Source organism: Macaca fascicularis, chromosome 17 (genome assembly GCF_037993035.2).
Source record: "Macaca fascicularis isolate 582-1 chromosome 17, T2T-MFA8v1.1".
NCBI lineage: Eukaryota > Metazoa > Chordata > Mammalia > Primates > Cercopithecidae > Macaca > Macaca fascicularis.
In genome coordinates this window covers 31,421,616-31,433,803 of record NC_088391.1, presented here as the reverse complement: position 1 = coordinate 31,433,803, position 12,188 = coordinate 31,421,616, and the positions used below count along the sequence as shown (strand labels likewise).

Sequence of the window (12,188 nt, the reverse complement as noted above, 5' to 3'; positions counted from 1 at the left end):
CAAAACAAAGACATTACTATTTCCTTGTGGGGTGATCGCTAGACTATTGGTTTCTATCTGTTATTAAACTGTTATCTCTTTAGGGTATTGACAAAGTACTAATAGCTCACTGATTTCTTTACCATTTTTAATGAGAGTATCCAAAAAGGAGGTAATAAATCATGTGTTTCAATAAATGTCACAAATCATGAGCCACCCAAAAAGTAAATCTACTGTCTATATTAATATTTAGTCTTTCATCTTGCCAGAGCGCAGCCCCAAATCTAAGCTACTAGTTCAGCTACCTGGACAGGCCGAGAATTAGGCCATGGAGCACTTCAGTCATTGCATGTTCAATGACAACAGCATATCCTGCGCTTGGAATGCCTTTGTCATTTTTGAGAACCATCCACAATGTATATTAAATCAAGGCTGACTAAAAGGTCAAATCCGGGTATACTTAACTCCTGAGAGGATGCTAAACAGTCATGCGATTCCTCTTTATTCTTAAAAGAGAATAAATTTGCAGGGTTATATTTCAAACAATATTGAATATGCAAAGCAGACCTTACAATTTCATAAGTGGTAAATTTACTAGTGGAGAAATGTCAGATGCTGCCTTGAAGTAGCAGAAACTTTAAGAGATGTGGGACCCATAGAGTTAGTGGACACACAAGCACTGTGGTGGGAGCATCAACAAGTTTGGCCACTGCTACCACTTCATGCAGGTACAGAGGGTGTACCTTTGCCTCCAAATCAAGGAATGTACTAAGATAGGCAGAGAGAAGAGTTGAGCAGATTTAGGAAAACCCGAAGGTGGAGATTGTTGCAAGAAGGCTTTCACCGAGTAGTATTTTCTACTTTTCATCACAAGGAAGTTGCATCAGAAATTATAAACTTAGTAAGCCCATGCAAAGGCTGAGATACGAGATATACAATTACCTACAGTCCTAAAATCTTCTTAGCCATCTTTTAATTTCTGTTCTTGGTAGAATTGAATGCTCTTTATTCTGGTTGAAAACAGAAACTATCCATCTGGTGACAGCTTGTGACTAGAAAAATGTAGATTCTTGGCAGAGTTCACCTTTTCTCTAGATTTCACCTTTTCTCTAGATTCTTTATGTCCCTTTTCACCTTTGAATAAGAGGTATTTGGAGCCTTCAGTAAACTACTTAGATCAGGAAACAGCAGTAAATCATCAATATATTGAGTCTATATATATATATATATATAATTATTAAAAGTATATATACACATATATAATTATAAAAACTATATACACACACATACACACACATATATATGTGTATATATATATGTAATTTAATTTTAGACATTGAGAAAACTAGGAAGGGGATTCAGAAAATCCCTAAAGTTTAACCCTCCAGGGGTATTTGTCTTCCCACGAAAAAGCAAATATTGCCTGTTTTTCTTTTTCTTTTCTTTTTTTCTTTTTTGAGGTGGAATCTTGCTCTGTCACCCAAGCTAGAGTGCAGTGGTGCAATCTCGGTTCACTGCAACCTCCGCCTCCCAGCTTCAAGAGATTCTCCTGCCTCAGCCTCCCAAGTAGCTGGGATTACAGGCACCCGCCACCGTGCCTGGCTAATTTTTGTATTTTTAGTAGAGACTGGGTTTCACCATCTTGGCCAGACTGGTCTTGAACTCCTGACCTCATGATCCACCAACCTCAGCCTCCCAAAGTGCTGGGATTACAGGTATGAGCCACCACACCCGACCAGCTGTTTTTCTATATATGTATACTAAAGAAGACTGCACATAAATTACTGCATTGAGATATTTACTGGTTGAGAGAATGAAGAACAGGACAGTATTCTAATGGTTGCATGATATTTCATTAGTGCTATGATTAACCTCTAATATTGGACATTTAAGTGTCACTATTATCAATAATACAGCAACAAATGTCTTTGAGCATAAGGCTTTTTCTGTACAGATTGTTAGAAGTGAACTTACCTAGTTAAAGAGAATGAGTATTTTTAGGGTTCTTAATATATATTGCCAAATCCAAGAGCAATTGTATTGTTGTATCAACAATAAATCAAAGTTTTTAATGTCATGTCTTATTTTGCCAGCATTGGATTTTCTCATTAAAAGAGAAAGGGCTAATTTCATGGGTGCAAAGGTCATGTCACTGTTGTTTTGACTTCGTTAAGGGCAACACTGAATATTTATGTAGGTTGTTAATCAGTTTGATTTTCTCTTTTATGGATTGTTTGTGTCCTTGGCCCATTTATCTATAAGGTGAGGGAGTAATATTTAAGTTGTTGTTAATGAATTATTAATTTATTATCCTAGATATAGTCCCCAACAGTCCATTTTTCTGAAAAAAATATTTTCCCCTATTGTTCATTATAGCATTTTTAAACAGAAATTTCAGAATTTTATGAAGTCAAACCCAAGGCTGTTGATCTTCCATTGATTCAACACTTTTAGTTCTTCCTCATCCAAAGAATTGATTAAAATTCACTTAAGTTTCTGATAGATAGTTATAGTTTTTAATATGTAATTTCTAAACCTATATGGATTTTATGTAAGAAAATTCATGAATTCTGAAGTATGTGAAATGTTTAATCCTTCCCCTCTGCCACTATGCAGATTCAGGGTGTTCATCTTTTTGATTTACTATTTCCTCCCAACATAGATAACCAATTTAATAAATGGAAGACGTCGATGCCTTAATTTTATTTTTTCTCAATATTAAGCCAGTAAACATTGTTCTGAGGGTACCATACTAATCAGTTTTTGAAATTTTGTGTCATTTTTGTTGTTACACAGAGATATATACATATGTGTGTGTATGTGTATATGTTTCAGAAAGATATATTTCCTGAAAATATTGTTGGATTCATGTAGTTATATTAACTATATTTCAAATAATAACTACTATTTGTTTTTCATCGGAAAGGTTATACATACACACACACACACACACACACACACACACTTACCGATACATATATATCTTCATTAAAAAACTAAGAGAACAGGTGAGCCAAAAAAGTCTCCATATAGTTACCAGTTATTTATAAATTGATATAATATGTTTGTCTTTTTCTATCATGCATACACACACACAATCGTACTGTAATACTTTTTGCATTTATTTGCTTACATAGTGCTTAGGTAGAATGTAATATTCAAATCACTATCTAAAAGACATACCTATTCAGAATTAAATTTAAATAAGAACCAATATGAATTAGATTTAAATAAAAATCACATTAACTGTGAATTAATGGTTTGGAACAAATTTACTTAAAGTTCGTTAACCATCTAATGTACTTTTCTGATAGCTTTAAACAGTATGTATTTACAATAGAGGCTACTCTGAGTAGTCAAACATATTTGTGGACTATTTGAAAAACCACAGTGGATTAGAACTTGAAATTGGCATACCCTTGTATTCCCTGAGTCTCCCCTAGAAGATGCTAGTGAGAGACAAAGTAATAGAAAGTAATAACCATTTTAGGTTCCTCCTAGGAAATGGCTTATGTTGGTGCCATGCAAATATGTAAAATATGTGTTTCTCTGTTTTAGGAAGTTGTACAGTTTCTAGACAAGAAACATCCAAACCACTATCGAGTCTACAATCTATGCAGTATGTACATTACTCTGTATATTGCTACTGTAGATAGAAAACAGATTACTGAATGTAAGAAGATGATTTTGCTTTTTACATTGCATTTAATCATAAGTATTTGGTGCTGGTGCGGAAGGAATTTAAAAATCCCTATCTTGGACTGGCCCCATTTGGTAGAAAGAGTTAGCCCAGGAGCACAGAGTACCCTTATGAAGGAGGCAGCTCTGGCAGGACTAATGAGGCTGGAGTGGAGGCAAACCATTTTAGGGAAGATCTGTTCTGGCGATACTAGGTTTAGGAAAATCTGTCTGTTTTTCCTGCCAGATTGTGTTACGAGGACATAGACAATTTAACAAATGAGTCCCTGACCCATTAGCAGTGGGTTATGATGAGAGCAGGGCCGCAGACGGGAAAAAAGCAAAAAAACTCTTTAGAAAATCGGTCGCAACCCAGCTTACCACTCTGTCTTAATTTTTTTCCTCTACCTGTATACTCAATAGACTGGGGGCAATCATTTTGGCCAGCTACATTTGCCTCTTGCGTGGTTTCTAACTACCCTGCAATAATATAATGAATAGTCTGCTAGAAAGTTAAAAATTACACCTATTAAACCAAAATAAGTTGAGTTTAGGTGACGTGAGATGGATAATCCACTACTATCCTTCTGTTTTTGAGACCCTTAAGTTTATTTTATTTAGAGCAGCAGGAGCAACTTGGAAAGCTCCTTTTGAAATGGATAGGGAATTTCTAATAAGATATTTTATATGATTCATAACTTCATTTACTGTGTTATTATATAGAGAGATATGACATACATGTTATTTATTTTAGGTGAAAGAGCTTATGATCCTAAGCACTTCCATAATAGGGTCAGTAGAATCATGATTGATGATCATAATGTCCCCACTCTATGGTAAGTTTTATGCTACGTTGACTATCAGAAGGGGGCTAAATATATTGGGCTTGATTTTTTGAAAATATTTTAATTCAACTAAAAATCCTAAACTTGAAATCAGGGAGATGGTAGCATTCTCCAAGGAAGTAGAGGAGTGGCTGGCTCAAGATCCTGAAAACATCATAGTGATTCACTGTAAAGGAGGCAAAGGTAATAACGTTTTCCTTTTTATTCCTCCCGTTCTAAAGACATGTAAATACATGTAAAGCACAAGAACAAGATATGTGTTGCTATTAAGTATTAGTAATTGTTAGCATTTAAAAATATTAGCTCTAAGACTGAAAGAAGGGAAGGAGAAAGGAAAGAGGAGAGGAACAAGAGTAGGAGATAGGGAGAGGATAAGGAAGGGAAAGAAAAAAGAACTAAGGAGGGTTGAGCATATTTTCCCTTGTTTTTCTACTATTTGGATATCTTTATTTTTCGTTTGCCAGTTTATAGCTCTCAAAATACAAAGTCTTTAATTTTGGAATGTCAGAGTACTTTTATTTAAGGCTGCTATTTTTATTTTTAAATTAACAAATAAAAAGTATATTTATGGCATACAACATGATGTTTTGATATATGTAAACATTGTAAAATGGCTAAATCAACCTAATTAACATATGCATTACTCCACATACTTTTTACTTTTTTGTGGTGAGAACATTTAAATTGCACTCTCTCAGTAATTTTCAAGTCTATATTATTATTAACTGTGGTCACCATGTTGTACAATAAATTTCCTGAACTTGTTCTTCCTGTCTAACTGAAATTTTGCATCCTTTAACTGACATCTCCACAATCCCTCCTTTTTGTTCCCCCCCAGCCCCTGGTAACCACCATTCTACTCTCTGCTTCTATGAATTTGACTTTTTTAGAGTCCACAAATAAGTGAGACATCCAATATTTGTCTTTCTATGCCTGGCTCCTTTCGCTTAACATAACGGTCTCCAGTTTCATCCTTATTATCTCAAGTGATAGGATATCCTCTAAGGCTGAATAGTATGTTCTTATTTATATATAGCAGATATTCTTTATCCGTTCATCCAGACATTTAGATTGACTCCATAGCTTAGCTATTATGAATAAGGCTGCAGTGAACATGGGAGTGCAGATTTCATTTCCTTTGGATATATACCCAGAAGTGGAATCTCCAAATCACGTGGTAGTTCTATTTTTAGTTTTTTGAGGAATCCCCATGCTGTTTTCTGTAATAACTACTAATTTACACTCACACCAACAGTGTACAAGAGGGTTCTCTTTTCTCTACATCCTCACCAACTCTTCTTTTGTCTTTTTGTTAATCACCATCCTAACAGGTATGAGGATATCTCTTTGTGGTTTTAATTTGCTTTTCCTGATGATTAATGATGTTGAGCATTTTTCGTATACCTCTTGGCCATTCATATGTCTTCTTTTGAGAAATATCTTTTCAGGTTATTTGCCCATTTTTTAGGCAAGTAACTTGTTCTCTTGCTATTGTGTTGCTTGAGTTCCTTTTTTTAAAAAAAAAAATTACCCTGTTCTCGAATATATGCTTTGCAGGTATTTTTTCCCATTCTGTAGGTTGTCTCTTTATAATTGTTTCCTTTGCTGTGCAAAAGCTTTTCAGTTTGATACAATGTCATTTGTCTATTTTTTCTTTTTTTGCCTATGCTTTTCAGTCATATCCAAAAAATTTTGGCCCAGACCAATGTCAAGAAGCTTTTCCCCTATGTTTTCTTCTAGTAGTTTTCCAATTTCAAGTTTCACAGTTAAGTCTTTACTTTGAGTTGATTTTTGTATACTGGATGAGATAGGGTGCAATTTCATTCTTCCGCAAGTGGTTATCCAGTTTCCCCAGTTTTGTTTGTTGAAGAGACTGTCCTTTCCTCATCGTGGATTCTTGGCACCTTTGTCGAAGATCAGCTGAAAAATGGGTGGATTTATTCTGGGCTTTCTATTCTGTTCCATTGGTCAATATATCTGTTTTTATTTAAGGTTGTTCTTAAACTTGGTGAGAATCTTTTAGATTAAGGGAACAACACAGAGATGCTATTTCAAAAATTATACTGGACTTTTTCTAGTGTAATGATACAAAGAAGTTTATATTGGTGGGGTTAAAATGGGCAGAAAAGCCACTTGTAAAACCAAACAATTTAAGTTCAGTTAGATTTTCTCATTCAGGTTTAGGCTTTGAATAATCATGTAAGGATATTTCACAATTTTTGACAAACATGAAGAATTACATTCTTAGAGGGCTGTAAAACCATTTTTATATCAAATTCCAGGAAAACATAACACTGTAAACTGACTTATATAATTCAGTAAAATGAAGTTTTAGTCTTATTGAGAACTAGTTTCAAGCCCATTAGTTAATATACAGGTTCAGTGTTTAGCTCTACAGGTTGGAATATTCTGTATAAACTGGCAATTTACAATACCATAGTTAAATTAAGAAGATAGAGGTTGAATCATTTGAAGTTGCCAGTTTTTTAACCATCTTTTGGTTTAAAAATGGCCATTTCACATTGCTCAAACTAAAACGTTATTATCAAGCAGTAGCATCAGTTTTCTATTAACTAATGCTAATTCCTTGCTTGAAGGATTTGAAATTTGACTTTTTTCTAAAAACTTTTGCTGAGAAGGAGTTTGCATAATGTAAGTGTTCACTTAATATTTTGTTGATTTTTTGGGGTTGTTTAGAGAATATCCAGCTGGTATGCACCAGAGAAGCCTCTTTTTTAAAATGTTCATTCGTATTAGTCTTGCTGTCTTCTGATTGGTTGCTGCCTGCAGGTTACCAGTAGTATCATGATAGTAGAAATATTTTATTATTGATTTATACGAGTTCTTTAAAGAATCTGAATGTCAATTTCTCTTAGTATTGCAAGTATATTCTCCCACTGTGTGTGTGTTTTTTTTTAATTTGATTGTGATTTATTTTGTCGTATAAAAGTTTGTAAATTTTTGTTTTGTTTTGAGGCACGGTCTCGTTCTGTCATCCAGACTGGAGTAGAACGGCTCAATCTCGGCTCATTGCAGCCTCAATCACCCTGTACTCAAGTGATCCTCCCGCCTCAACTCCTCTGAGTAGGTGGGATTACAGACATGCGCCACCACACCTGGGTAATTTTTGTATTTTTTATATAGACAGGGTCTCCCTGTATTGCCCAGACTGGTCTTAAACTCCTGGAGTTCAAATGTTCCACCCGCCTCAGCTTCCCAAAGTGCTGGGATTACATTGTGCAGGAAAGAAGTTTGTAATTTTGAATATAGTAAAATGTGTTAGTCTATGTGTGTGTATGTATTTCATGTTTTTCTGTCATGTTTAGGAAATTCACCCCTATACTGAGGTAGTAAAGATATTCTACATTTCTTCAAAAATCTTCAAGTTGCATTTTTAATATTTGGGTCTTTAATCTAATTGAAATTTGGGGGAAGTTTTTTTTTTCATATAGGTAGCCAATGGTCCTAACACCATCAATTGCATGCTATTTTGTTCTCCATTTATTTGTAATTCCTCTCAATCATATACCAAGTTTCTACAAATATTCAAAATTGTTTCTAAGTTCTCTATATCACACTTTTGTAACTATTGTAGCTTTATATTGTAGTTTGATAGAGGCAGAATTGTCTTGCTCTTCTTGGAACGTTATTCATACATTAAATTTTAAAATAATTTTGTCAAGTTCCATTATAAAACACGTTTAGGATTTTCATTGGAACTACATTGAATTTATAGATTAACTTGAGAGAACTGACAACTTTGTGATATTAAGTTATACATGTGATTGATTTTGTTCATTCTTTAATAATATTTTATATTTTCTTCATCATGTCTTTGCATATATTTTCAAAAATTCATTCCTACACAAATTGTGACTGCAAATGGAATCTCTTTTTTTTTTCTTTTACATTTGGGTTGTTTCCAAATTTTACTATGATAAATAATGCTGCTTTTTTTTTTTGGACGGAGTCTCATTCTGTCACTCAGGGTGGAGTGCAGTGGTACGATCTCGCTGCACTGCAACCTCAGCCTCCCAGGTTCAAGCGATTCTTGTGCCTCAGCCTCTGGAGTAGCTGGGATTACAGGCACCTGCCACCATGCCTGGCTGCTTTGTATTTTTAGTGGAGACAGGCTTTCACCATGTTGGCCAGGCTGGTCTCAAACTCCAGACCTCAAGTGATCTGCCTACCACGGCCTCCCAAAGAGCTTACGGGGGTATTACAGGGGTAAGCCACGGCGCCTGGTCCAATGATGCTGCTTTTAAAAATACACATTTCTTGTTGCATATGTGGCTATATTTTTGTTGAGTATATACCTCAGACTGAAATAGTTCTGTCTTAGGGTAATTAATCTTGAACTTTATTTGATAATGTCACCTATTTCTAAAACAGTTGTACCAATTTTCACTCCACTGGTATTGTACACTCGAAGTGTTCCATATCTTCCCCAATACTTGCAATTCTGAGTATTTTTATTTTTAGCCGTTGGGTGTTTGTGTGATGGCATATTATGGTGGTGTTCATTTGTATTTCTGTAATTACTAATAAGATTGAGGAAGTTTTCTTAAGATTATTAAGTATTTGGATATCCTTTTTTGTAAAGTAACTATTAAATTTTCTTACCCATTTTTCTCCTGGATTATTTGTCTCTTTTCTCTTGATTTGCAGTTTTTTATGTATTCTGATTTCCATTCTGTTTTTGGTCATATATGTATTTCAAGAAACCTTTTCTGCTCTGTGATTTGCCTTTTCTCTCTCTTAGGAGTATCTTTTGGTTAACAGAAGTTCTTGGCTGTATTACCATCATAGGTATTATGCTTTCCTTTTATAAAGTTTGTGTTTTTGTGTCCTGATTAAGAAAATTTTCCTTGAGTTTAAAGACATTCTACTACTATATTTTCTTCTAGAAGGTTCATTCCTTTTAAAATTGATTTATAAGTATGGTGTGAGGAAGGGATTAGGTTTCATCTTTTTCCATATATGGCTATCCAATTATTCCAGCACACTGGTTGAGAAGATTTTCATTACTTTACTACCCTGCAGAATATGAGTCTGTTTCTGACCTTTCTATTCTGTTCACTGATTTTTCATCTGTGTGCCAGTAGCACAACCATCTTACTGTAGCTTTCTAATAAGTCCTTATTTCCAGTCAAGTGAGTACAATCATCTTTTTCTTTTTCTTCAAAATTATTTGTGTATTTTAGGCCATCTACACATTTCCATATAAATTTTGGAATCAACTAGTTAAATACACACACCTGATAGAAATGTTTTTGGAATTGCATTGAATCTATAGATTGGGGAGAATCGAATCTTTACAATATTGACTCATCCAACCCATGAAAAGAGAAATTCTCTCATTCAGTTAGGTCTCCTTCCATTTCTCTTTACAATGTTTCCTTATTTTCTGTGTAGAAAGCTTGCATATTTTTGATGAGATTTATTCCTACATATTTGATATGTTGTGGTTATTGAAATGATATCCCTTTAAAGTGTTTATTTTCTAAATGTTGATTTAAATGCAGTTCATTTTATTTATCAATCTTGTAATTCGCAACTTGACTAAACTCACTTTTTATTTTTTTGAGATAGGGTCTCATTCTGTCACCCAGGCTGGAGTGCAGTGACGCGATCATGGCTCACTGCAGCTTCAACCTCCCTGGGCTCAGGAAATCCTCCCACATCAGCCTCCCAAGTAGCTAGGACTGCAGGCAGGTGCCACCACGCCCAGCTAATTTTTTGATTTTTTTGTACAGACAGGGTTTTGCCATGTTGCCGAGTTTGTTCTCAAACTCTTGGGCTCAAGTGATCTGCCAGCCTCAGCCTCCGCCTCCCAAAATGCTAGGATTACAGGCCTGAGCCACAGTACCCAGCCTAAACTCACTTATTAGTTCTACTAAATTATCTATAGATTCTTTTGGATTTTATAGTACATGATTATATCATGTGAAAATAATAAATTGTATTTTTTCCTTTTCAGTCATGTTTTTCCCCTACCACTGGCTAGAACCTTCAGTACAGTGTAGAATTAGAAGTGGCAATAGCAGCCATCAATGTACACTTCTATTCTCAAAGGAAAAGCTTTCAGCGTCTCTCCAATTGCTTTAGGAGCGTGTGTGTGTGTGTGTGTGTGTGTGTGTGTGTGTGTGTGTTAGCTACCATTTATCAGATTAAGAAATTCCTCAGGCCAGGCGCGGTGGCTCACGCCTGTAATCCCAGCACTTTGGGAGGCTGAGGCGGGCGGATCACGAGGTCAGGAGATCAAGACCATCCTGGCTAACACGGTGAAACTCCGTCTCTACTGAAAATACAAAAAATTAGCCGGGCGTGGTGGTGGGCGCCTGTGGTCCCAGCTACTCGGGAGGCTGAAGCAGGAGAATGGCGTGAACCCGGGAGGCGGAGCTTGCAGTGAGCCTAGATCGCGCCACTGCACTCCAGCCTGGGCGACAGAGCGAGACTCCATCTCAAAAAAAAAGAAAAAGAAATTCCTCAGCCGGGCGCCATGGCTTATGCCTGTAATCCCAGCACTTTGGGAGGCCCAGTGGGGTCGATCACTTCCGACCAGCCTAGGCAACAGGATGAAACCCCGTCTCTAATCCCGTCTCTACGAAAAAATAAAAACAACCAGGTGTGGTGGTGCATGCCTGTAATACCGGCTACTCCAGAGGAGCTTGAACTCAGGAGGCAGAGGTTGCAGTCAGCCAAGATCGCACCACTGCGCTCCAGCCTAGGTGACCGAGTGAGCATTTGCTCAAAAAAAAAAAAAAGAAAAAAGAAAAAGAAAAGAAAAAACAATGTCTTTAGTTTGCTGAGAGGTTTTTTTTTTTTTTTAATAATGAATGGATGTTGAATTTTTCCAGATTTTTCTGAATCTTTGAGATGATAATTTTTCCCATTTATCTGATAAATAAATGTGGTTAATTACATGATTAAGTGGTAAACCAACATATTTCTGGAATAAATACAATTGAGTTTTGCTATACTATTTTATTAATTATTAAAATATTTTATTATTAAATTCCTGGATTCTATTTGTTAATATTTTGTTTAGGATTTTCAAATTCATGTCATCAGTGTGATTGGTTATAATTTTCCTTTCTCATAGTTTTTTCAAATCTTGGCTTCATGAAATGAGTTAGATTTCATTTTCTCAGTTTTTATTCCCTGGATGAATTTATGCATGCTAATTTTTTTTCTTCTTAAGTGTACAGTGAAATTCACCAGTGAAGCTACATTGGTCTAGAGTTTCCTCTGGGGAGAAGTTTTTAAATTATGGCTCAGTTTCATATATAGAATTTTTTTTTTTTTTTTTTTTTTTTTTTTTGAGACAGAGTCTTGCTCAGTCGCCCAGGCTGGAGTGCAGTGGCGTGATCTCAGCTCACTGCAAGCTCCGCCTCCTGGGTTTACGCCATTCTCTGGCCTCAGCCTCCCAAGTAGCTGGGACTACAGGTGCCCGCCACCACGCCTGGCTAGTTTTTTGTATTTTTAGTAGGGACGGGGTTTCACCGTGTTAGCCAGGATGGTCTGGATCTGCTGACCTCGTGATCCGCCCGCCTCGGCCTCCCAAAATGCTGGGATTACAGGCATAAGCCACCGCGCCTGGCCTATAGAATTTTTTATAATTTTATTTCCTTAGCCCGTTTTCGTAGGTTATAGTTTTCCCAGCATTTGTCCATTTAATCTACG

The 12,188-nt window shown here is 35.9% G+C and overlaps 1 protein-coding gene across 1 annotated transcript in view; it reads left to right on the top strand.

Moving 5' to 3' along the window:
* LOC102121204 (phosphatidylinositol 3,4,5-trisphosphate 3-phosphatase TPTE2-like) overlaps positions 1–12,188 on the top strand; it is a 61,535-nt gene that overhangs the window by 31,067 nt on the left and 18,280 nt on the right. The window contains exons 8-10 of the mRNA XM_045377061.3: positions 3,538–3,598; positions 4,412–4,493; positions 4,597–4,685. Coding sequence (XP_045232996.2) covers positions 3,538–3,598; positions 4,412–4,493; positions 4,597–4,685 — 232 coding nt within the window. The remainder of the gene's footprint in view (positions 1–3,537; positions 3,599–4,411; positions 4,494–4,596; positions 4,686–12,188) is intronic.